Source organism: Ricinus communis, chromosome 2, assembly GCF_019578655.1.
Source record: "Ricinus communis isolate WT05 ecotype wild-type chromosome 2, ASM1957865v1, whole genome shotgun sequence".
NCBI classification, from domain to species: Eukaryota; Viridiplantae; Streptophyta; class Magnoliopsida; order Malpighiales; family Euphorbiaceae; genus Ricinus; species Ricinus communis.
The window spans coordinates 6,727,792-6,755,335 of NC_063257.1; the positions used below are offsets into that span (position 1 = coordinate 6,727,792).

Here is a 27,544-nt window from a genome sequence, read left to right on the forward strand (position 1 = left end):
TCTTTTAGTTTCAAAAGTTGTAGATATATTTCTATTATCCTTTTCTTACATATTATAGATGTGCAATGAGACTTATCTCTTTTAATTTCAAAATTTTGGATATTTATTTTATTTCTTTATTCTACTCAAATTGTATATCATTAATTGAAATTAAATTTATATTAATTTTTATTTATCCTAATAAATAATATACTTTAACCTAATTAATTTTTAGTAAATGATTATAAATTTTCCTTTATCAGAAGTAATAGATGATTTATTCTTTAAATAATGATTTTTTATCATTAAGATAACATACTTGTAAATAGTAAACAATTTATTCTTTAATTGGAGAATAATTCTTTACCTTAACAAAAGTATAATAATTATATTATATATATTATATATATCAATAATCCGATACTTAAGAAATTATGCAAAAAATTGACAATCCTAAGAAAACTAATGAAATAACACAGAGCACAATTTCGATATTTAAAATGAAAAAAAAAAAAAACAAAAGAGAAAAACATGGGAAATTTAGAAGGCAAAAGGGCAAAAATAATGGAATTTAAAAACAACAAAATTCAAGCTTTAAAGTACGTTCATCAACAATTAGACATTATTATGGTAATTTACCAAGCTGTTTGGCTTGGAAATCAATTCCTGCCTGTATTTCCTACTTGACCAGAGAAATAAATAATGGTTCCGCCATATCAAAAATTCTGCAGCCCCTCTATTTAGAGGTTTCCATGCAATTCAACCTAAGAATCTAAGAACACTTGCTAATAGATCGAAAGAGATTTGACAGAAAGATCATATGTAATATAGTATTATTACTCCTTAATTGTAATTGGATATTCTATTTGGATCCAAATTGTCATCTCTACTAAATAACCCCCACCTGGTCTTAGGCCACCATCAACTTTTGAAACTTCAGAGCTTAGGATTTACTCCCAACCCTCTGGTTGAATCTCTGCCAGAATTATAACGGTTTCCTTCACTGTTATTAACCTCTGCTGTTACATCTTGCTTCCCAGGACTACTTGCTTTCGGAGAGCTAAACATTCCAAAACTAGATGCTGGTGAACTGGTACCACTGGGAACATCAAGTTGCTTGAGCATTTCAGGAGGAAGCTTCATGTTTCTAAATGCAGAAGAATCTGTCCGAACTGGTTTACTTTCTCCAATCGAGGAAGTGACATTTATCTCTGACTGTGAGTGCCCACTTCGAGGGGATAACCGAGGTTCAAACCCGAATGAGGCTGGCTTATCTGGGCCCCTACTATCTCTTGATGTGTTGAGAGGGAATTGCTGCCTCACTTTATATCTGTTTTCAGTCCCAAGGGACGGTGGTGGTTTATATTTTTTTTCGGTCCCAAGGGAAGGCTGTGGTTTATATCTGTTAATGGTCCCAAGGGAAGGCTGTGGTGAGGATGGAAGTTGCTGAGAATCTTGTGCTGGCTTAGGCTGAAATACGTTTGGAATACTGAAGTTCAATCCAGAGGAATTCGCTTTCCGTGGAATATTCATGTCTTCTCTACAATATATACTAGGATCCTTGTCATCAGTACCATGAGCAAATGCTCCGTCAAAACCATCAGTTGAATCAGCAATTGACCAAGTGGTTTTATTATCTTCACATATTTCATCTGGTACATCATCTTCATCAGAAAGGATCTTGTCTTCCGTTTCCACAGCAGATTCCGAAGAATCCTTTTCAGCCATCAATGAATTTGCAACAGGTCCAGAATGGTTGGCGCTCGACTTTGCATTGGCAACCTCTTGAACATCCTTGAACTTTTTTGCACCAACTTTCTTTGACTGCCCAAACTTGGCGTGCCTAACTAACACATATGCTTGTTTTTTCTCCACCCTCGGTCCACTCTCTATAATGAATTCATCACCCATCTGCAAAAAGTTGTTTATGAAAGCAAAAGTGGAAGACGTTAAGAAGTATTAACAGCTGATAGCAACTTATGAATAAGAAGGAAAAAAAGAAAAGCTGATATCAACCAAAGCAGTGAGACGAGACAGCGTTGCTCTTAGTTCCTCTTTCTCTTCTTCTTCTTGTTTTATCCTCTCAGCTATTTCCTCCTCAGTTAGATCTCCATCATGCTTTTTTGAGGCCCTACCTCCCTTTTTCGGTGAACCTAAGGCCATACACTGATCCACAACCACGAAAAGACAACAATTATTATGTAGCTCTGAGCAACATGTCCAGGATCTTGTAGAGCAGAAAAATGTACCCATGGATCATCTGGCAAAGTAATAAATACGTTCTTTATATCTACCAACTCGAGAGCTTTGAATTTTTTATGTCCATCGTCATTTATAAACCCAAGCTTTGTATATATCAGTGAATCAAATAACTGATGGAAATGCATACAAATTCATGTATAAGATCATAGATATAGCATAACTCTCTTACAACTACAACAGTGATTGCAAGGTCTATGGCATCAAACAAATCAATTATAACCAACATGCATCTATTTCATTATAAGACTCACTTTTCAACATTTTCAAGCAATGAAAAAACTTGTCAAGTATAAAGGAAAAACTTTTCTAGTACATATATTAAATTTAATGAAAATAGAATAACAGAAGAAAATAATATTTCCACTTTATAAATTAGATAGGATTAAACATAAACAAATGCTTATTTTTCTCCTGATATAATGTCATCATGCAACTTGAATAAGCAGGTATCAATTATAACATATCAGTATATCATAAAAGGATAATGCTCTAGGAGAAAAAGGAGGAGATACCTTCACTCGATAACCACGCTCCATCAGCCTAATAACTGAATCTGCTTTAATCTTCAAGTCCTTTTGTTCCTGAAAGTAACAATAGAAAGGTCTAATTTAATACCACTTTTCCATTACTAGCAACAGGATATGAATAACATGTTTTTGCACAAGTTTTGTGTATCATTAACTCACTGTTACAGTATAAGACTAACATCAACAAATGATACAAATATACAGATTAAGTAATACTTTAGTTGCAGAATACAGTCTAAAGGTGGGTCAGTTAGAAGGCTGACAGATGATTCTGAAGTTCTGCCTCATCCCAATAGAGCATATGAGCTGTTGGATTTCTATTTTTATCCAAGAATATCAAGATATTTACTAAAAACATAAAAATTATGCCAAATGAAAATGGAGAAAGAATCAATACAAGTACAGTCAGAGAGCAGAGCATCAAGTGACTAAATATTCTGGGGCAGAAAACTAATCTTCCACGTCCTGAGGCTCCTAGGTAACAGAAAAAGTTTTATGTCCAATACTCTCTTCTGATAACAGCTTTCTTGGGGTAGAGAACCCAACTCTTTGCCTGTGGTTTGTTACCAGATTCTTCCCCATAGTCGATCTGGTCATTAAATACAAAGAAGCTAGTGAACTAAGATTATGGCTAATTCAATTTTCTTTCCCTCTCAACAATTGGCCTTATTCTGAGGTCAGTCAAACAACATGGTATCCATCACACCTCAATCCCAACCCTAAAGTTCCATTGATTTTTCTTTCTCCAGGTCCTAATTCCCTGAGCTACATCACAATGCAAACCTCAAGCTCGGTGATGGTCAGCATCACATAATAGATGTGACAACTTTGACTGAGCATCATTGCTGGCGAGAACTGAAAAGAATGTGAAAGCAGGACTCTCAAATAAGAAACTTACAGTTTTAGCAGAAAACCGAACTTCTTTGCAATCGCCTTTTCTCAATGTGACCTCTGACTGCATAAACAGCAAAAAACTGATAAATAATAGTAGTATAATATTACCACAAACCACTAAAATTACATGCCAAATCTCAGATAGTAACACTGTAGATTTTCCAGAAGGCACAATATAACTAGCAAGATATACATGTGTACCCTATATATTTATAAAAGGAAACTAAGACAAAGCAAGATATATAAATAGCTTAATGAAAGCTCAAAAACCCAGAAAAGAAGTAGGAGAGCATAGAAGAAACTTCCATCCCATAATTTTCGGAGGGAATAATCTCAGGAGCCATGCCTGAATGGCATTTTGGTATCAGCATCTCCTAACCACATAAATGCACAAAATATTCTCCTTGCAGTTGATACTTCACAACATGTTCGCAGTAGACACATATGCACAATGTATGAAACAGAAAGCTAAACCATTACCTACAATTATGGTATTTAACAGAACTACCAAGAACCAAACCCTTTAGTGCCAAGCACATAGAAGTTCATTCCAACAAAAGAACCACAAAGACTTAGTTTGGCAATACGCCCTACCTTGCTTTTAACACGGTCCTTTTCCTTCGACTGTTGTTTGTACTTCTCTTTGTTGAAGTCCATAATTTTACAGACAGGTGGATCGACATTTCTATCAACCTGTAAGAGAGAATATTATTAGTTAAACAGATAATGAATAAAGCTGGTCACCCATTTAAGACTAAACCAACTACAAACTTTAGCCACTAAAGTAATTTCAAAAGTAGGATTCTGGGCATCTTACAGATTGTCAAAGAACTTAAATTACATAATGAAATGAAAAGCCAAGCATGTAGAAGAAAAATGCTTAGTTTCTAAGCTGGCAATGCTACTCTTTTCAACTAATGCTCATCTCACACAGCAAGCACCAATAAAATATGCAAGGAAAGAACATGTTTGTATGCCTTGCAAGTTGAACAGAAATGGAAATTGATGTCTAGATCCAAGGAATGCTATTCAAAATCATTTTTGACATAATTAAATAGAATTTAAAGGTATTATGTAGAGATCACACAAAACAAGAAAATATCATTTCCTTTAATAATTAATTTATTTCTTAAGGAAGTATAACGTTAACAAGGACAGGAAAATAATAAAATAACCACAAACTTCTAAATATTACCTCAACCAGATCAAGTTTGAGCTTCTTTGCTCGTTCCAGTGCTTCACGCCTTGGGACAACACCATGCCCTGCATGCATTCCATATGTATGGTCAAATTTCATGTGTTTATATTATTTCACCTTTGGTAGATCAATTACTTATATAGTTTTACAATTATTATTTGAAGTTTATCCACAATTTTTCTTAAGTAAGATCATCATATACATACATCAGCAGAAGATACCACATTGCAATTTTATTAGTTATCACAAATAAAGGAAACAATTCTTCATTGCAAAACAACCAGCACTATCCTTCTTTCCTTTCATTTTGAATTTAGCCAACATGTTTTGTGTGTCTGAAATATCCAAATACAAAATGGCAACGATGCTGCTCCCCCAAAATAGTTAGAACCAACAAACCATGAGGTTGGCAGTGGACTAAATTGGAGCCCACACATACTGAAGGACAAGGACAATCAAGTCGACTAACTATTATTGATTGCTTTGACTAGATAGTGTGAGTTTGTCTTTTTCAAAAGTAATAAGCATCCTCGGAATGAAGAAAATGCATCTGTTGAGCTTGCTAATCAAGGATTATCAAATAATGTATCTAGAAAGGAAGTATGTATAGGTTTCATATATAATAATGAGTAAGTTGATTAAATACCTTAACCCTGAATGATGCACATCTCATCGTCTAACTTTTTCTAGGAAGCATGATATAAAAAGTACAAACCCCCTCACAAAGAGCATCTTTCCCATAAGCATTATCCCGATCATGTAAAATGAATAATAAAATCTGTTAGTATATACTCAGAGACGAAGGTAAAGTTGAATTAAGGATTATTCAAGACTTAGGACCTGTTTAATTAAGGATTGGCGATCAATGATGAACTATAAGCTGTTCACAATTGTGATTGAGTATTCATTGTTGCCTAATAAATAATAGAAAACATTATTTAGTTATAAATATAATTTCATTTGGCATTTACTAATTAAATAGGAAAATGTTACTATCTCAATATGTTGACCATACTGTTAAATTCTTGTAATTACCAAACAGAGAAAACTCCAATATGAATAGGTGGCATATCCTCATAGTTTGAAATCTTCTATATCTCAAAGGTTTATACCGCAAGCTCTTTCAGATTTATCAAACTTTTTTATGGTTTTCGAACACTTAAAAAAATATATAAGGCTTATATACCTATTTAAATATGAACTTTGGACTTTTTCAAATTTTCGCTAATTCTTTCAAAATCTTCAATTTTAGTTCGAAACTATTACATTTGTTTTAATTTCTGGCGAAAATTACTCAAGAATCTAATTGGTTTTTGTCAATGTTAATCAACCGGAGACTTGAATAATTTTCAACAGAATGCTGGAATTGAAACAAATATCATACTTCTGAACTAACATGAAAATCTTGAACAAATAACTAATTTTTATTTGTTTTTGAAAATGTCAGTTCAGGATTAAATAGGTATTAAGCCTACTATAAAAACACAAGCCACAATATTATAACACAATTGTTCTTATCAATAATAAATTTACCTTCATCAGTTACAAGACGAATAAACTGAGATGTGATCTGGTCATTTAAACGCGGTCCGTTGTCCTTTGTCTTGGCCTAAACCCAAAACACATCATTATCATTGAGTACCACTAACATAACTTAAAAACTATATATAATATATAAATCACTAAGACATCATTGTACAGTAACACAAAAGCTATCAAGCCCGGCTTGAAACATAAAAATCAAATTAAACTGAGTCTGAAATGTTACCTGAAATGAAGTAGCAAAAAACCTGACATTGTTGCAAGAATCATTGGGCATCTTGCAAGTGGGTCTTTTGGAAACATCTAAAAATGGGTTCTCTAATCTACATGAGTTTGAGGTTTTAGTAGTGTAATTAAGCAAAGAAGGATAAAGGGGTTGAGCATAGGATCGCTTTAGTTGATGTGAGAGAAGTTTAAGCTTAGATTGGTTAAGTCTATGCCAAAAAGCCATTCTATTTTCAATAAATGATATCAAAAAGTTGCATCCTTCAGCTGTAACCTAGCTTCTTTGATTGATAGCAGAGAGACACCTACATCAAAATCACTGCCATAATTGAACTATTTTTTTTTTTTTTTGAGAAAAAGAATAATAAACAGATCTAAAAGAAAAAAGACTGAATAAAAAAGAATGAAAAGAATCATATACAAAAAGATTCATAAGAAAAAGACTCAAGACAAGAAATAAAGAAAAATTTGTCCGAGTCTGAACTTTTTGAGACCATGTGTAATTATCCTAACCTAAAGCTAGCAATAGCAACTGATCATCTACCCTTCTATGGGAGCTTAATCCTATCTAAAGCTCGTCTTTCATCAAAACACTGTGTTTCACTCAAAACATAAACTAGGTGATTGTATATTGCCATGGTATCCTATTTATTGATTTTCTTTTTTAACTAGCTTTTATTTCTATTACTCAAAACTGGTACCAAATTTGTTTAGTGATTATACAAATTCCACAGTTAAGGAAATAAAAATGAAATAAAAAATAGAACAAACCTAAAACGAAGTCAAGATATGTCTTTTGGCGAAGCCAAAGGTTAGATTCTCAGTTGAATGTTAGGAAACCCTACCAAAAATGGAGTATTTCCCTTAAATACTAAATTAAATAATAAATACAAAAATAATTTGCAAATAAAAATGTTCAAGCAGCGAAATTTCACCTGACAAGCATATTGCTATGCATTCTTAATTCAATTTGGCATTTATACTCACAATATCCCAACATACAAATAAAAATTAATGCAATTGGGCATCTATACTTGCAATATCCCAACATGCAAATAAAAATTAATCCAATTAGGCATTTATACTGGCAATATCCCCACGTACAAATAAAAGTTAGCTCTAGATAAGTTCCAAAACCCTAATCTCATTAAAAAGGAAAGAAACAAAATCACTGTAAAGATTAACAAGGTGTGGAATATGCATCAATTATGAGATAGTTGTAAAATAAATAAACTTCTGGTCTTAGGTCCATAAGAAGCTAAATTTAAATTCAAACTGATCGTATGATGACAAAAAATTAAACCCAAAATGCATTCATAAAGAGATAAACTTCAAAATTGATATAATAATAGTCACGGTTTTATTGATTCGTATAACTATATAAATTGTATATTATTTATCTTAAAAATTAAAGAAAATCCACCGCCCAGAAGAAAAAAGTAAACCCGCACCCTTAACAAGGCCTCATTGGAGCAATTCATCGAACACTTAGAAGGTGTTACTTATAAGTCAATAACAGAACATTTATAAGTAAAGAACATAATACCAGGAGATTTCAAGCTTGCTGTCTTACGACGAGGTTTATCGAGAGGTCTTCGCTTCAGAAACCGAGCGTCGGTTAAGCTATCAAACTGGCTTAACTCGGAGAAGATGCTCAAATGCCTTGCACATTTGACGAGTCCATTTGAGACGAACCGAGCGAACCAGTAGTCGAGTTTAGGAGCAAGAAAACAATGTTATTGAGGAAGTCCGAGTAATAGATATTGGGGACAATTTAAAAAAAAAAAATTGCAATGTGGCTTTTCTTTTTTTTTTCTTTTTTTTTTTTAGAAGAAAAAGAAATGTGATAATAATTTTTTAATAAAAATAAGTATTTTATCCTTAAAATGCCCCATGTATTAATAATCATTATTATCTTGGTTCCTATTTAGAAATCTAAGTATAGAGCTGAATGAATAGCTGATGGTATTATGTTAAAAGAAAATCTATAAGAAAGTATTATTTGCAATTGTGGTAGAAATAGAATACATGAAGATTAAAAGACATTGGTAATATTTTTAAAATCAAGAAAAAAAAAAAACTTCATTCCATGTTAAGAATAATTTATTAATTAATATACTACTTAATTTTATGTAAATTAAATTCATATGTTAAGTTTTTGAAATTTTACGAAAGCATAGTTCTCAAAGAATATGTTATGAACAAACACACTTAATCAATAAACAATATCATTTTCCTTTAAAGAAAAAAAAAAGAAGAAATTTACTCATAGTTGCAAAAGCATATTTTCTTAAACTTTTTCCACTATTGTTTATCAGTTAAATATGATACTACCATTTATTTTAATGAAATAGTTAATATTCGGCGACTCTTAGTCCATAAAATCAAATAGAGGTGAAGAATAAGAATGCAGTAACCAATATTACTTTTTAACATTTACAATAATGCCGCAAGTAAGATTCCATGGCACAAAGTATTGGATACATCATATATGGTATACTTTATGCGACTGTATTATTCAAAGACTCATCAATCTTATGATTCAAATTCCAATGTTGATCATCACAAGCCATACAGTATAGACCAACTTATAGCAAGCCAGCGCTTAGGTCCGGTTGTAAAATAAAAGGGTTAAATTATGCACTCTATTGTTTTCTAATCTGGATTCTGCAGGGTAATATACACATAATATACAGTCATTCGTAGAATGACATGATTTACAGAGTGAATATCTTGGTATATATAAAAGTAATTGACCCGGAGTAAACATAAAGTAATGCACCCAAACCAATGTAGGTTTAAGCTCGCTCAGCCTGGTCCTTCCCTGACCATCAGAAATGTGAGTGGATGGATGGCACAGCAGTGGACGCTGTTCACACTTTCCGCCGCCGAGTCCTTCTGACAAACTAACAGAAGAAGAAAATACAAACACATTTATACAGTTTTTATCATTTAAGAAAGTCCATAAACAAAGATATTACCATTTACATCAAGATTGAATAGAGAGCTTAAATACAGATAAACAAACACAGCTCCATCGTTAAGATTACCTTATAAAAGGAAACGCCAATAAATACCGAAATCAAATCAAAAGATACTGTAGTTACAATTCACCAGATTCTCAATCATTTTTCAGAAGATACTTTCTTTAGAAATTTTTCACTGCAAATCTTTCTTTATTCATGATACAGTAATATGCTACTGCGATATTTAGAGAGACACACAACTTAGATTTGTAACATCTTTTGAACAAATTAATTGCAATCTTAAGAACAGATAGCAACATCATAGTATAGTAGAAGATATAATTTGAAGTAGTGGCATCAACTGTAGCTGTAGGCAAGACTGCTTTTGCAAAGGATCGCATAAAGTTTCAATCATCTTGAACAAAATGAACAGTAAATGAAAGCAGGGAAGAAAATAACAAAAGGCTTACAGCATCTTCATTATTGGTGACTACTGATGCTGGGGTGTCTGAGGACAATTTTTGTCCCTTCCTTCCCTTTGCTGCATCAAAAATTACAACCATTATTCACAAAAACATTGCAACAACTTTGTGAAGCATCCACAGTGCAATCACCGGTAGCTCCAAAGAGCACAAGGACGAATTATTCACTTGAATGAACAAATGATAGCAACCCTCTGCTAAGTTGTCTCTGCTGTTACAGGAGAAATGTTGGATCATATCTTTCAATTATGTTTTTGAGTCTCAGACAAACTGCAAGTTGATATTAGAAAGACAGTTTGCTTTTAGCCTTTTTTGTTTTGAACAGTTATATGGTAAGAGTTTCTTTTTGGTACGTTTCCATTGAAGGTTAAGATACCAAAGAAAGAAACCCAGACTTTCAAATAACTGGAATCACTAAAAATGGTTTACTTCACCCATAATCTCTGAACTTAACACAAAACTTTAGTGCGCAGTCACTTGACTTGTATATACAAAGTAAAAAATTGCGAAGTTTTAATTTGTCTTTAAATGAAGTCCTACTCCTATTACTAATTTATTGTAGAGATTTTGACTAATTTGATGTATCACCAAGGAAAAATGTCCCCATAACCCATCTTTTATTTAAAACTAAATTAGAAAACTTTTGATTGCCAGTCATGTTATATAAATTTGATAGAAATTCTATGAAAATCTAGCAGCAGTGACCTTATTGTAACAAAAACTAGTCGAATAATTTTTTTGTCAAAAACCGAATTCGTTGATGAAATTCATCGGCTATAATCCAACTTTAAATCCCCCCAACTCGGAACAGCTTAAATGTTACTATTAACAGTACAGATACTTTTCTTGGAAATTAAATGACTATAATGCATTATCAAACAATAAAACATACTTCTGCCAAGTATTATCGAAAATTAACTAGCTATAGTTATTGTCCAACTTTTATAAAACTGAATTTCATCTCAATCCAACTCTGAGTAAGTTTTTCTAAACAATATTACACTGATTTTCTATCTAGTTAATGCATAGAATAATAAGTACTCAACTTCCAAGGTGCACAATATTTTTGGACATCAGAAGTAAAGAAAGGGACTAAGAAAATGTTTTAGTTATGGAACATTCTAATGGACTAAAATTTTTCTCTAAGCCTGGATGGACACACAAGGCTAAGCAAATGAAACTATTTACCAGGAAAAGAAGTCATTCCATTAGAAACCTTCTCATTTTCCTTGTTTGCTAAGTGGTTTGACTGTGTGGTGGCACCATCTCCAAATGTATTAACAGTTTCTTTCAAATTCCTGAGAAAAGAAAACCCAATGAGATCACTGCAACATCCAAAAGGCAAGCTTATGTGGAGCCAAGTATTGACAAAAGATCTATAGAAACCATAAAACGCCGTGTGTTTATGATCAACATGATAGTCAAATATAACAGCTCTTTCAATTCAAACCTCAATAATTCCTTTATCATGCCACTAAGGCCATATAAGCTCACCAGCTAGTTTATACTCAGTGATGAATATTTACCAAAATGATATTGCCAGGCAACAAAATTATGTCTAGAGACAATTAAACGAGTTTGGTACGCTTAAGATGAAAATACTTGCCGAGTACCAGAAAGTTATGTGCATGCACATCCTTGCAAATGTAAGTATAAAACCACTTGAAACACAGGACAAATTCTGTACAAGTGAGAAAGAGAGATGATTTTGACTTTTTTCTTCCGTACAGATACTCCCTGACCAGTAGCTACATTAGTTCTGCATTTTTGGCTTTCTGCTTCCAAAAGTTTTATAATTTTCTTCTCCTCCAACTGTACTCTTCCCCTCCCTCTCTCTCTCTCTCTCTCTCTGGCATAATGCATGGAAAAGTTTTCATTTTGAAATGAAAAAGACAAGTAACAAAAATGGCAAAAAGAAGAGCATCCAGATCCTTCGACTCAGAATTCCAAGTATCACCACACAAAGTGGAGTAAAAAGTGGGCTTAATGGGTATAGTGCAAAAGTATAAGTATTAGACCATTCTGAAAAATTACGATATCAATAAAAACTCACCATTCACTTGAATGAGATTTTTTATGTTGATCTGCAAATGTCGTCTCCTGACAAGGAATTCAAACAAGGAGATAATTTTGGAAAGGATAATAACAAAATAAAAAAAGAATTCCTGCTATGATGACCAAAAGATAACCAAAACCCAGCAATTTAAATAGAAGATCCATGTTCATAGAATATGGTAACCTCAAATTTGGCTTTTTATGACCAATTTTCCAGGAAACTTTGACCATATATTAACTGAAAGTAAATGTCACATGTTATAACTGAAAATGAAAAAACTTAAGGGAGTATTTTCAGAAATCTTCGATAAGTTTGAACTGAATCCATTCCCCTTGAGGTCTACACATTGGAGAAGCATTACAGGCTCTAAGCATAATTACCAAATTCCACTTTGCTAGCAAGATAAGGTTTCCTACTGTTTCACTATTACCTTCTCTGTAGGTGAATCACTAACAGTCTCCCAGCTTTCACTATCTAAGCATAGTAATTCAACTTCACCACTATCGTACGAGATCTGCTAACGACAAAAATAATTTAGTAATGCATTACTATAAATCAGGCCATGAAAAAGATAGACAACAAGCATGAACTGCAATATACTAGATTGACAACCAAAGAGTTGAGCTAGGACATGTGCACTTAGTACCATAACTCAGAAGAAAATACACTCATATCCTCCTCGGACTCAAGAGCAACTTTTATCCGATGATGAAATAGATATAAACAACTGACAACAAATATCCAACATATAAACAGATAAACTTACATAGAAAATAAAGATCAATCCTTTTCCAAGTGAAAGTTATGTATCCATCAGACCATGAGAAAATTTTCACAAGTTCCTCTAATAAATACAGTTGTATACTCATTGTATCGTAAATCAGTATAAATGCATGTCCCCAGAACTAAACTAGTAAAACAACCAATCATTATAAAAGAAGTGCTATCGTTGTATAAAAATGAAGAAAATGAGAGCAAAACCAAAATGTAACACGAGGAGCAAGGGGAAAGTAACAGAATGACAATCAAAAGCAAGAAAACAAGATAAAGCCAAAAACACTTTGAACCACAAAAAAAAAAAAAAAAAAAAAAAGGTAGCCTGTTAAGTCTAGGAATTAATATTAAATATATAACTAGGAATAGAAGCTTTGTTGGCAAAAAGAAAATGAAACTCAAACACAAAACACGCATCTAATTACCTTGTGAGTATTGTTGCCAGGATTGAAACCAACCACTGTGCCTGAGTAGAAACTGATTAAGGAAAGCCACTAGTTTATATGGAATTATTTGAAGATTTTCTAAAATGCATTTCTTCCACCAAAAATACCTCACCATCTATCAACAGGAGATAATAATTTGACTCTCTTTCCGATTAATGCCTCATTCTCAGTACTAAATGTCTGAAAAAGAAAACATTTAAAATTTTTGAAATATGAGGGAAGAAAACAAAAGAAGCAATTTCAAGGGATATAAAGATGGAGAAGACATATACCCTTGAACAGCAAGGTTCATTAGGTTTGGATGTAGTACGCTTCGAAGATTCAGCAGTAAGTCTGCTACTTGCCCTACCACTTTCTTTCAAATAAGGAATAGTTCCATCAACAGTCCATATCAAAGTTTGTGATTCATTTGCAGAAGGTCTAGTGGTTGCGGAATCACAAGATGAAGAAACGTCTTTCTTCATAGATTTAGAGCTTTTAGATGCATTAGTTCTGGAAACCTCATTGTGTAATCCCACTGATTCAGAAGCAGCACTCTTTTTCCTATGCCTTAAACTGATATCAGGACTCACAAGTTTTTGCATATCTATTGTCTCAGTTCTTAATAAATTAGCATGATCAAGTGGTGCCATGTTCAGTGTGTTATACTTAGCTGACTGTATTCCATCCGCTTGACACTTTCTACCACGTTTTGGAAGGCTACTAGCTGGCTAAAATCAGATAACACCAAGTGGGAAAAGAAAATTTGAAAAGAAAATTTATTAAGTAGCCATGATGTGAAGAAAGAAATTCACAAGGAAAAAGATATATTCTGGACATGTACCATAGAGATTTGAGACTTAAGGCTATGAACAATTCTCTTGACAAAACTTTCATCAACAGAAAACTGATTGAGACATTTTAAACTAGCCTGCAAATCGCAAATAAATTAGATGACTAATAAAATAACCTGCAGACACTTCAGATCTTGGAACTTACCTCATCACACTTCTTAACTGAACTTATTCTATAAAATGATGAAGGCAGGAAAATCATCCCAGGAGCACGTGATAATGTAATGCCATTAAGATTTAATGCATTTACAATGGAGATCCCGATCTCTGCCAAGATTTGCAGTTTCTGCATTGCAATGGTGCTTTTGGATCAGCATATAAGACAAAGTAATAGGAGAAGTGCTTCTTTCTAGGAGAAAATATACTAACAGGAGTTTTGGTAGCATCAAGAGCATCTTCAGCTCTTTTAATAGCACGGAAAATACTTAGCAAATACATGACAGCATCATTAACAAGATCCGCATCACCATTAGCAATATTAGCACTTAACAATGCCTGTACAACCAAAAACAGTGGCCTGCAAAATAAATAAAAAATCACCACAATGAAAAATTAAAGTAAAATTGCTAATTTGGTTTTGGATAATCAATGCTTCAGCTAAAATTAGCTCCATATACTTGCCTACAAAAATGAGCATACTCTTGTTCGTCCCGAGAGTCCTCAGGTGGAAAGCCAGTGCTATGAGCAAGAGTATGAATCAAGAATACAACTATATATGCAGGATAGTCTGTAACCGTCCCTTCTTGAACAGCAGAGTTTTGTCGATTTCGAGCTACTATATTATATTCCTTGACAAATTCTTCCATGTATTTAAATGGCTAAAACAAACAGGTATACATTATCAGACATGTACAGAATAGAGAATACTAGAAGTTTAAATGAAAACCATGTACACAAGGGACAATAACATACAGCATCCTGCAGATCCTCACAGAAATCAGATGCAGCCAATACGAAAGCACACGCATATCTATTAGGTATAGCATGCTCCTTTAGCAGCTTGTGTGTTTTGTTAAGGAATGATCTTCTAACCAAAGAAGATAAGTCCTGAAATTTGACAGAAGTAAACAAATCAAACCAAACATCCTACAAGGAATAAAAGGAGGCACTCTACTTCTTGTACTGGTATTTCTTTTATATGGGCTCACATGCAATATTACCAAAATGAAATATTGTTGCAGTTACCAATGTGTCCTAGAACAATCAAATAATAAAATCTCAAATAGATTACAATCCAATAATATAATAATCGGGATCTTTAACTCAAAAGAAGATTTTTATTCTTTAAAACCTAAGATTTCTGCTTTTCCATACTGATATTAACTACGTGATGGTCAATAAAATGTAAATGCTTAAAGAAGTAACTTTCTAGATTTAACTAAATGACATCTTGTTTTGCATTAAATGAAGCAATGAATCCTATAATAGGTTCATTTTAGGTTTGTCATCTAGAAGCAAAGCTATTTATCGTCTTACATATAGTTCAAAAATTTTCATATAACAGAAGTTTTCTGAAAACCATGCTATCACAGATTTTCTGCCAGATTATCTGATCCCAAACACAGTCCAAACACACCTACCTTTGCTACCAAAATTGTTGAGCGAAAAATTTCAGGAGATATATGTAAATCCCATCTTCTGGAAAGACGAAGAACAGATTTTGCAGCTGCTAATCTCACATGAGGTTTGTCATTTACACTGCCACAAAAATTCATGAGCATATTAGAAAGATAAGCTTCTGAAAATAACTTTATTAAAGCAGTTTTTCTAAAAAAAAAAAAAAGAAAAAGAAGGAAAGCAATTGACATTCACAACAAAACTCTGAAACTAGTTCTTCTCCCAGCAAGTTGCTAAACTGGTATTGGGAAAAGAAATCAAAATAAAATCAATCCAAAGATATTCATTTATTACAGACAGCAAAAGAATAATTTCAAACTGATATCTATCAGTCAAATGGAAGAAGATGCCAGATGAAAACTAGGTAGCTTTGAGAAAAACAAAAAGGAAAATAAACCAAACACAAGCTAGCATATATATGCACGCATGTATGTATCTGCTTTTTCACATTGGAGTTAGATAAAATAAACTAACAATGTCAGCAAAAAAAATATAATCAACAAGCTACTCTTGGTCCCAAGAAAGGGATTGCTCAAATCAAACAATTGCCGAAAAGAAGTATAAACCTGCTTGAGCCAGAACTTAAACAGCAAATTAGCAACAGGAAAATGGAGTAAAACTGAAATATGTAATCCATTGCCAAGCAATGCAAAATAAATAGGTTCAAAGGAAAAGATGAACATAAAGATATGGAGATGATATCTAAGCCACATCCAATTTGGTGGTCAACTAAAATCTAGGTCTGGATAAATTACAATGGATATATTCAAATTAGCAACTAAAATAACGGAGAACTTAGGCGGGCATAGAAGTCGTAAATGCTGCTACAACAACTAAAAAATTTATTATTGAGACATACCATGTGATGATTCCATCAATAGCATCACCCGTTTGTAGCAACTTCAGCAAAATATCCAGCAATTCATCAATTTGGCGATTGACATGAGATCCTTGATGTGGCAAGAAACTCTTGACAAGTGTTTTCACCCCATAAATCTGCAAAGGAAAGATATCAAACCCAGATCTTGTGCCAAATCACTGTCGAGCCAAGTTCAGAAGTCCAAAAAATAGATAATGCTTATACAAAACCAAAGTCACAGATTAGGAACTCTATTTTGGTCCAAAAACATAGCATTTATAGTATAACTAAGTCTCTATACAATATATATTTGGATTGTGTCAATTACTGTGTGAGCTTCATTTGGAACTGATACTTACCAAAATGATACTTGCTTATTTTTCTAGAGCTCTATCAAAATGATGTATAATAACAACTGACAAATCTACCATCAGTACAAATAACCACAAAGAAAGGGTATCTAACTCGCTAGTAGTTAAAAGGGGAAGCATAAACATTGCAACAAAACAACAGAAGAAACCATTAGATATATCACATCCGATATGAACAAACCAATTAATGCACTCCCCAATTTCCATTTGCCGCTTTTATATATGCTAGAAAGCTGGTCTCAGTGGACAAAATTTCATTTCACCATTCAAATCAATAATTTCAATAAAAAGAATACCTTCAGTTTGCAAGAATGGCAACACTCAGAACTCTCATAAAAAATTGTAAGATCGTCAGATTGTTCCACCTACATATGCAAGATTCCAAATTACGTGGGTCACCATTCGCCATAAGCAAATACAATACATAAAATGTTCTTCAGGAATGCCCTATCCTCTGTACTGTGGCAGTACAAAGGGACATGACATATGTAGTCTAGGTTTGCCTCAATTACTTGAAAAATTCTTTGAAAAATATATGATCTGATCTCCCTATATTTTGATTCAAACGCTGCAACAGAATGTTGTGCAATACAGCCCAATGATTGTAAAATGGTAGGAGTGTTCCAGCCTCGATGTAGAGAATCTACAAGTTCCTGAGAAATCAAGACAGAGCCTCAAATATAAGAAAAAGAAGCACATATTACAAACAAGTAAAATCAGTAAATTCACAGGGACAAACATGTGGTGGAACAATCAAAATAGGGAACCATAACAGAGGAATAGAATTTATAAATAATATTAGGAATCAAAGTGGCACACATCAAATACTATTGTACACAGGAGTCTAAAGGTCAAATTACAAATAAAAGTCGAACATGGGCTCCTCATCTAAAGGCCCATAAGAAATTTTAAGAATACCAAGTTGTGTCCCCAATTTAAATATGGAAATACTTTATAGATGCTATGTCATTACCGTGGTAAAACCTTTTCATACCAGTTCATAAGTTTAAGTTTATCTGCAGGTTTAATATCAATGGACCACTTAATATTACAAGGAATTTGATAAAGAAGAGTATATGCCCCAGCCAATCTCACAGCCAATCTCACCAACCAAGAAGTAATTAAACGACTTTTTTTCCTTTTTCTTCTTGAAATAAAACGATTCATTCATATGTGTAGTGCTAGAAAAGTAGGGCTACATAGCATCAAGATGGCTTTAGCACAAAACTTGCTTCAAAGTATACTTTCTTCTTCATGTTTTCTTATACAACAATTTTGAACCCTCATTTTTTCATAAAGGCATCAAACTTAAGAATACCAGTGACCTTACACCCAAAATACTAGAGTAAGATTTGTTATCCATGTTTTCTTATACAAAAAATTTGAACCCTCATCTTTTCATAAAGGCATCAAACTTAAGAATACCAGTGACCTTACACCCAAATTATTAGAGTATTTTCTTCTCCATGTTTTCTTATACAAAAGATTTGAACCCTCATCCTTTCATAAAGGCATCAAAGTTACGAATACCAGCAACCTTACACCCAATTTGAAAATGGACATACTTTATAGATCCAATGCCATTACTGTTGCAAAAACCTTTTCCTACCAGTTCATAAGTTTAAAGATTCTATCTGCAGGTTTAATATCAATGGACCACTTAATATTACAAGGAATTTGAGAAAGAAAAGTATATGCCCCAGCCAATTCCACCAAACAAGAAATAATTAAAACGAAATTTTTTCATTTTCTTCTTGAAATAAAACAGATGCATTCATATGTGTAGTGCTAGAAATGTAGGGCTACATAGCATCAACATGGCTTTAGCACAAAACTTGCTTCAGAGTACTTTCTTCTCCGTGTTTTTTTATATAAAAAATTTTGAACCCTCAACTTTTCATAAGGGCATCAAACTTAAGAATACCAGTGACCTTACACCCAAATTACTAGATTAGATGAGAAGGACTTTCGTTCAACAAAAAGCTCAAATAACTGGACACAACCACAATAAATGAAACAAAAAGAAAACGCACAGACATATGCATAATTAAGATTTAAGCAAGAAATGCCCAGATGTACTCACCTTGCATAGTTTTGAGAAAATCAACTGCTCAGAGGAACCAATCAATGAAGCAATGGCAGAAACAGCTTGTTTGGACTGAATCCGAGTTCCCTCGAGACACGCACTCTCCAGCAAAGGATAAAAATCGCTAAACAATGAAATAACAAAACTATAAATAAATTTGAAGAACTCTAGCTAGAGCCAACACATATGGAAACCAAATAACCTCCAAAAATCTTAATGATGAGATATCTTAAATTAACAAACTGCAATAAAATTTCATTCCTTAATTCTCCATCCATAATTAACTAATGCAGGAAAAAAAAAAAAAAAAAAAGAGAAAAGCTACAATATTCCACCGTGAAACACATTCAGTTGGTAAAAGCATCGAATCAAGGATGCAATTAGAAATAAATCGATACTACAAAACTTGAAATTGTTAATTCATCTCCGTTAAGCAACAAGATTGGCTCGTGCGGCCAAGATGTCTACCTCTTTTTTCTTCTCTACTTTACTTTTCTCCCTTTCTATGGAGGGGATTTGAGTTGAGTGGATAGGTGAAGGAGTTTCCTTTTATGCCAATTGAATGGTCAAATAAAGAAGACTGTAAAGCATGCTTATAGCACAGAACGCAATGTTATCTCGATATTGTTGAGTCCACGGCGGGTAAATTAACCACTAGTCGAGACCATAATAAATCAATACATTATTTAAAGCATGCCCACTTTTTAATCACATCCAGTTGGGGCGGGAAGAAGAGAGGGGGGTGGGGTGGGGGAGGGGAGAGGTGGTGCAGGCAGATTATAGAATTTTAAAAAGTTTATGGGATATAAACTGAAACATGAATAATATTAGTAAAAAAGAAATCTTGTTAAGAAGTTTTTTAGGGGGACGATTTGAAAGAATTTTTAAGAAATTTATAGGGTAAATTTTGAAATATGAAAAGTATTATTAAAAAAAAAATGAGGGCGTAGTGGCCCCCTCTTTGCTCATTATTTAGGAACAAGCCTTTTGCATCTTTTAGTGTGAACTTCATTGACTCGCATTCTAATAAAAGTGCAATCACCCACATCAACTAAAGGTAAAGCACAGGAATTACCTGAATTTGACTGATATATAAGGACCTGCCTTTGCTAAGGCTTCAATAAGCACATCATTAATCATATTCTTCTCCTGTAACAACAGGCGAAACTGCTCCTCAAAACCTCTCAATAGTGATGGGAAGACATTGATGATAGTCTATATTAGGTACAACAGCAGTTAGTTTCAAGCAAAATAAACTTTCAATAATTTCATAACAAAATGAACTTTCAATGAGTATTAATGGAATATAAAGAACTCATAATTTTAGTCAGTTACCATGCCATCCAATTATAACATGGAAAGCTGGTTTTGAGAGAACACATCCCATCTAACTGCTTCAACATCAAAACTTAGCTTCTTATAATTTACTGCACTATGAGATTAGACTATGTACCAACAGCTTTCAGCATCAGCTAACTTTTGGACCACATATTCTAGTGGAAGATCTCACATGCATAAATGAGAAGGATTACTATACACTTGAATAGCAGATATTCTTACCAGAAGCAAATTAGCAGAAGAAGCCTCTAAACGTCCATTTCCAACTGCATCACTGGAAAGATGATCCAAAATACAACGTACATGCTCTGAGCTGAATATATTGAATGAGCATTTTGATGAAAGTAGTTGTAGGAATTCAAAATGTGGATGTTTATCTCCTATCATTTTCAGAAATTTATCCTGAAAAAGGGAGCATATATTCAAGAAGAGATGGAGCAAACAAAAAGGAAAACTACAGTAGGCCATATACAAAAAATTACTATGCATAAACTGAAGCAAGCCAATGTATCTGCTTAAGGAAACAAAGGACAAGAACCTCATGAAAAAAAGAAAAAAAAGGACAACGGTATATACAACTAAATCAAAAAGGCACCATGCACTCATAAAATAATTGGACAAGAATCTTAGCGTAAAACAACTTCAAACAAGAAAACAAACAATAAGATGATACCGGCATTATAGAAAAACTATTAGAAAAAAAATACAAAGATATTCATAAAATACTTGGACCATAAACAGGACTCATTAAGAGCTTGCTGAACATGGCACTAATCCAGAATGAACACTCAGAATGTAGAAATAGACGAATTACATGAAGCTCAGACATGATTCCTCAAATTTGTATAACAAGGATTTAATGAGCATTTAATGTATGAAATCTTCTTTCTCAAGATATTCAATTCTTTAGCAAGCAAGACATTAGCCATTTTTTTCTCAAATTCTTTAGCGAGCAAGATATTAGCCATTTCTTTCTCAAACCCTTCAGCGAGCAAGATATTCAATCCTCACTCAAATTATTAGTTGGTTAGAATATGAACCAACAGCTACAAGACAAGCATAACTTAATCAAACAGTAACAGGAGATGCATATTAGTTGCTAACAAGTAGAAGAATTCATAGAATATATTAACCCTATAAAAATGCCATTCATCTCCAGATGAAGCAATTGCATGTCTGGAATTGACAATGACATGCGTAGTATCATTCACTTAAACTAAGGAGAAGAATAAGCAACTGACTCTTGTCGTCTGCGCATTTATAATTGTCCGCTCAACCAGCAGTAGTTCCAATGAGTTGAAAATGTTATTATCTTTCATCTGGTTCAATTTGTGAAAGCACTCTTCAGCTTTGGAAGGATCTGGAAAGGATGCTGACATTTTCATAAAAGAATTTTTAATTCTCTTCTGCATTTCTTCTGAGCCACTTTCCTGAAATATAATATTTAAGATTCATTGATTGTAAAGAATCAACAATAGACTGAGATTCATGAAGCCGTGTCTGTGACACTGACTTGTGTGTAAGCTAACTTCACAATCAGACATTAAAGAAGAATATTCAGGCCAAGAGAGAAACATCCAGCATACAAGCACAAACTATTGATCAAGTCAACATGATCTGAGCTAAAAGTTACAAATACTTCATCTCCATTTATTTTGTGGAACTATCTTTAGCAAGAGAATTATTTTCTACCATTTGGTTGTAACACTAAAATAACCAACTCATGCTCCAGCCCATGGAATAATTAAAGTAAATTAATTTGATTTCAGTGAAGAAACAAAAGATGGAGATGTTTAGATTATAAAAACACAACTCCTATGTGCAGTTTCTACTCCTCAAAATCATGTGTAGCTGAATAGAAGAACAATTACATAACCAAAACAGGGTTAATACATGGTGGTTGCCAGCTCAATGTCACACATCGGGCGGTGGTCAAAGGACTAGTGTGTATGTGTTAGTTCAATTATTTGTTCTTTTGCTTTCAAGGTTGTGGAAGTCTAGAAAATGACTTCCAATTTTAGAAAAGGTCAGTTTTGGAAACGTTCCTTCCATCTTAAAACACAAAGCAGAAAAACCATTGAAAAGATACAAAACAAACGTAATCAGTAATTGAAGTCTAAAAATTAAATTCAACTCACACTTTAGCACATCAATAAAATTTATCAAGATAACAAAACAAAATATTCTTTTATTGTAATTTATCTATAAACCATGTGAAAATAAAATAAAACATCAATGTAGTGAGTGTAAAATAATTAACGCCCAGTCATCAAAGCTCGCTCCAAAACCTCCATAAACATTTCGGCACACTTTTAATAAAATGCAATAGAAGGGAAATAAAATTTCAAAAATGAAAACAACATTGAGTTATTGAAAGCATTTATGCACATGTACAAGCTAACAGAAAAACAAGCATATGCCCTAATGCTCCTATTAAAAAAAATTACGATGAGCAGAACAACAAACTTTCATGATGAACTGTTAATTTAAGAAGTGTCACTGACAAAGACATTTTAGCTACACAAAACATGAATGAAGCTGCAACAGTCCACAGAAGGAACACATAGAACCTTTGCTAGCAGTAAGAGAACCATAATTCAAATACTTAGTTAAGGATTCTGAATCTTCCTTCTCCTACAAACTCAAGAATTTGGATTTCTTTATCAGCCATCACAAACAAAATAAGCAGGTTAGAACTTAGGAATAAGAACAGAATAAAAAATGACAAGTATGTACCCAATTCCTGAACAACATGACTGCACATCATAAGGAAAGAATCAAGTGCAACTGCCACAGAAAGGCAAAGCAGTAACAAACTATGGATGTGATCTTTCAAATAAAAATATGGCTCTTATTAGCAATTACAGCAACCTGCAATATTACCTTCTCTTTCTTCCGTAAGGCCAAATAACTTTGCATTTCATTTTGCAGCCTGAAAACAAACAAACTTTGTAAATAAACTCTATTTTTAACCATGAAACAAAAGCATTCACAATATATACCTTCGTTTCTGAGATAAGATCGAGTTCAGCGCCTTTACATGAAGAGGAGTGAAAAGAGAGAAGAAATGAATCCAATGCCTAGTCCTATCCTCAACAGAAAGACGAGCTGGAAACAAATCCTCAGCAAGAATAGGCTCCATGTTTTGGGACCTGCAAAATATAGATAAAGTATTACAAGTGGTATCATAAACATCAATTTTGGTTAATGAGTCATAACATGAAAAGGAACAAACCTAAACTCTTTACAATCTTTATCATAGCAAAGCATTAGGATTTTACAAGGAATCTGTTCAAAGTGGCCGCCTATAGTCAAGTAGCTTTCAGAGCATTTGTTACAATATTCTTGATATACCTCCATCAATTTCTGCAAAGCCTTTTTCCTAACAGATATCTGAAGGATCTTCAAAAGTTAGACAGCCCTCGATTTCCCCCAACAACATAACAATTAGACAGTGTTGATTGAACTAACAGAAAATTGTGAAAGTTACCTTCTTATCCCGAAGTCTTTCAACAGCTTTTGATAATAGTTCCGCTGAAAAATATTTTAAATTAAACCTGGCAAGATCACAGACAACAACGACTGCCAGTATTCGCACTCTGTCATCAAAATCCAGCAAACGACCTTCGACAGCAGCTGCTTAATTGGCACATGAAAAGAAAATAGATGTGAAGAACAGAATAATGAGTCTAGAGCATCAAAAGAACAAGGTTGCTGAATGAATTACACAGAAGTTCAGATGATTCTTTCCCAGATGGATTGGCCATATAGCAAGCTTTAGCACATCGTAGAGCACTGAGTCTAACTTCAACAGATTTATCAGAGAATCTATTTTTGAACTCTATGAAAAGATTGTGATACTTCTCTGCAACATGATGTTCAGGTAGTGCAAAGAGCCTTCCAATTAAATTAACAGCTTTTATTCGGACATCAACCTGATCAGTCTGGAAAAAGAAAAAATAGCATCATTTAATCAACTTATAAGGGTACACTTACCTAATAGCAAAAAAGAAAAGAACCAGTAGAAAGGTGTATTTCACAAGGAAAATAAAACAAGATTCTCAGAAAATATACAAGACATCCATAGTATCATTTACAGCATTCAAATAAGAAGCATTGGCGAGAGAAGCTAATACCAGTAACTCTTGGGTCAAGTTAGGGATGACAGCCAGAAGCATCTGAGGAGCACACTGGAAAACTTTAAACAATATTTCGTGGTAAAATTCTTTCAGCTCACTGTCAATAGCATCTCTATCCAAGGAACAAGAAGTTAAGAATCCACAGATAAAGGGCTCAAGCTTTTCTGCACAACTTTGAATGACAGAAGCAGCAAGCTGAGAAGCAGCGGCTGATGCAGCCTGCAAACATGACAAGGGAAAGGATTCTGCACTTCAGATGTTTAGTGCACCATACTCCTAGATGGTTTTCCATTGATCATAGTGAAAAAAATTCAGATGGATGAAATCAAAAATTTGAACGTTACAAAGTTTATGAAATAAACAGAATTTATTTAAAGGCCGAACCCTAGAGAAAGAGTAACATTGAATAAAATTTGAGAAAATAACTTCAAAGCTTAAAATTCTAAATCCGAGAAAAGAAAAAATAAAAAATACACCAATAGAGTTTTTCATACACTATCTTTAAGAATAAAACCCTATTTCTGAGCACATACACAAGGGGCTTACCGTTCCTTCCTTTACAAGATTACGTAGAATCACATCTGAAAGTGGCAGAGAAGCCTCCTCATTCAAAATATGTGTCATTATAGACAAAACATCATTAATCAAACTCCTCTGATGGTTTTCCCTGTTAAGGAAGGAGTAAAGAGTCATTACTGTCCCCGACTTGCTAATAAGTGACAAGTAAAACCAGCAAAGACGACACAACTCCGTTCAGGTTATAAGTTATAGAAAAACTAAAGTAAGTGCCTCTGTTATACGGAACACAACAAATACTGACAATGCATAAAGCATTACTCTCTGAACTCAATGATAATATCCAATTCAACCCAATAAAATATAATGTAGTACACAATTTGCACAACCGAAGTGAAGCATTCATCTAATGCAGGATTTCTACTATTTATTCTGTTTGCAACTAACCACATCTTCAAGTTACTTAGATATAGTTCGCTTCAGGACTTCAAAATCTCAACAAGAAAAGGGGAAAAAAATAAAACTAAAAAATAACCAGATGGAAAAAGAACCTTCACTAACAAAAGCAACAATAGAGAGAGCATTCTAACCTCACAATAGAGAAAAAGATGTTGAACATTTCAAGAACTAGATCATTGCAGTCAATATCCAACAAAATCACAAAGCATTTACATCTTGCAACAGTTTCCAATATTTTAACCCTCCTCGAAAAGTACGGGCTTGTTGTATCAGCAAGCTCCGCAAACATGCTGAGAATAAGTTTAAAAACATCCTTTACAAAGAAAAGGACTTAAGTCAGATGCAAATACAGTAGACAGGCAGAGAAATCAGGAAAAAATGCAAACATAAATGTTAGACTCAAAGCACACATTTATGAACATGAGAATCTCACTACCCTAAGATATTTGTCCTCGAAAGGTGGTTCAGGTGCAAGGATCCTGAAAATTTCACTGATGCAAATGGCCACCAGAAGTTTAACATCTTTGTCGCTATTGCGGAGAAGGCCATGCTTGACAAAAGATTTGCCAAGGGGCTTTATACCAGATGCTAGTTTATTCACTGCTTCTTTCTTTCTAGAAGCTTCAGGTGGCGACGGCGGCTCAATTTGAGCTAATGCATTCGCAGCTTGCTGCACCCAAGAAAAAAAAAAGCAAATTATACAGTAATAACAAATAAAATTATCAGCAAATAGATAGTACCTAACTGAATAACTTCACTACATAACAAGAAAAAATAAGAATCACAAGAAATTTAAACCTCTAATCTACAAACTCCTCCAGCATCTTTATGAACTTCTGACACAGGAATACTATTAATATATACTGACATTGTTGGCATCAAGGGATTAAAATTAAAAATAAAAATAAAAAGTGAAAAGCAAAAGCAAATGCTACCATGAAGTTTAAGAAAACAGCATGTCAATACAGGAACTTAAACCTTTATGCGTGATTTAGGTGTACCGATTCGTGCATTACTTGCGTATTCTTTTTAAAAGCTTCTAAGCTAATTAGCCAATAACAAGAAATTAAACACAAATGAGACTTTTCCGCGTCACAGATTCAACAAACCACCATTCACATTCGCAAGTCCAACATTTTGAACCAAATGTGAAACTCAATTTGAAGATTATCATTTTCTTTCAGAATTATATTACATGGCTACAAGCATTGGAAATTTTTAGAATAATTGGGGGAGAAAAAAAAAAAGGAAAACAGTGTCCACAGAAAAACTTAAAGTGGTTCGATACTACTGTTTAGTCAAACATTATCGTTATACTGATACAATACGAAAAAGATATCGTACTCGAAGAGATTTGACAAGGAAGTCTTTGTTTGGGCGAGCGAGTCGACCGAGTTGAATACCGATTTCTGAAACGAGCTGCAACGACGACTCGTCCATTGACTCAGCGGAGTTTCGAGGATTGCAAAACCCTAACCGTGCGATCGGGAGTGAATCTTTTCTAGTGGCTCGTTATATAGTCACTGCCATTTCTCCCTTCCCTTTTCCAGCACTTAAATGTCTTTAATCGAGTGAGAAACGAAAATGGAGCGGTTTTGAGAATAAATGATCCCGCCTTTCCAGCGCGTGTATATCAAGCGCACTCCGATCCCTCCCCACTGGTTGGCGATCACAGATCCAACGGCAGAAGATCTATATATTGGTTTCTTGTACTTCTCTGATCCTGCCACGTCAGCAAAACGACACTGTCGCAGCCTATCCACAACCAAAAACATTAAAATTTCATTTTGTACATCATAATTTTTGTTAATGAATTATTAATTATAGAAATTTTCACTCCTTCAAATGTTATTAAAATTTTTTATTACAAAAATACAATCAATAATAATTAATATTTTTATTTATATAAAATAAAATTTGAATTCTCTCTTATGCACTAAGTGAGTTTTTTTACATTTATGACTAATATAACTCC

General features: G+C 33.6%; 2 protein-coding genes across 7 annotated transcripts; both read right to left on the reverse strand.

Annotated features, from left to right (window-relative positions):
* Positions 1-518: 518 nt before the first annotated feature.
* On the reverse strand, positions 519-8,400 carry LOC8274116 (translation initiation factor IF3-1, mitochondrial). Of its 3 annotated transcripts, XM_025156424.2 has the most exons (10): positions 8,174-8,370; positions 7,399-7,468; positions 6,629-6,932; positions 6,394-6,469; positions 4,858-4,925; positions 4,257-4,355; positions 3,667-3,723; positions 2,754-2,822; positions 1,996-2,145; positions 519-1,890 (listed from the first exon to the last, which is right to left on the reverse strand). In XM_025156424.2, the coding sequence occupies exons 3-10, from the start codon at positions 6,851-6,853 to the stop codon at positions 916-918; spliced, it is 1,719 nt and encodes a 572-aa protein (XP_025012192.1). In that variant the 5' UTR covers positions 6,854-6,932; positions 7,399-7,468; positions 8,174-8,370; the 3' UTR covers positions 519-915. The 3 variants fall into 3 exon arrangements, with proteins under 3 accessions (XP_025012192.1, XP_002513803.1, XP_015571577.1); XM_002513757.4 differs by lacking the exon at positions 7,399-7,468 and having other exon boundaries at positions 8,174-8,400; XM_015716091.3 differs by lacking the exon at positions 7,399-7,468 and having other exon boundaries at positions 8,201-8,370.
* A 717-nt stretch (positions 8,401-9,117) lies between these two features.
* LOC8274115 (sister chromatid cohesion protein PDS5 homolog B) lies at positions 9,118-27,235 on the reverse strand. 4 transcript variants are annotated; one of them, XM_015716044.3, is made up of 31 exons: positions 26,914-27,233; positions 26,006-26,239; positions 25,701-25,882; positions 25,141-25,261; positions 24,592-24,813; positions 24,183-24,399; positions 23,946-24,091; positions 23,691-23,848; positions 23,458-23,607; positions 23,339-23,387; positions 21,697-21,885; positions 20,678-20,857; positions 20,193-20,266; positions 19,115-19,241; positions 17,544-17,684; positions 17,328-17,396; positions 16,661-16,797; positions 15,765-15,882; positions 15,097-15,231; positions 14,806-15,002; positions 14,554-14,701; positions 14,330-14,470; positions 14,175-14,261; positions 13,624-14,061; positions 13,464-13,531; positions 13,331-13,382; positions 12,562-12,645; positions 12,129-12,175; positions 11,264-11,373; positions 10,064-10,134; positions 9,118-9,533 (listed from the first exon to the last, which is right to left on the reverse strand). In XM_015716044.3, the coding sequence occupies exons 1-31, from the start codon at positions 27,007-27,009 to the stop codon at positions 9,501-9,503; spliced, it is 4,221 nt and encodes a 1,406-aa protein (XP_015571530.1). In that variant the 5' UTR covers positions 27,010-27,233; the 3' UTR covers positions 9,118-9,500. The 4 variants fall into 4 exon arrangements, 3 of the variants coding, with proteins under 3 accessions (XP_015571530.1, XP_015571529.1, XP_048227165.1); XM_015716043.3 differs by having other exon boundaries at positions 20,193-20,332; XM_048371208.1 differs by lacking the exon at positions 25,701-25,882 and having other exon boundaries at positions 20,193-20,332; positions 26,914-27,232.
* Positions 27,236-27,544: the final 309 nt, after the last annotated feature.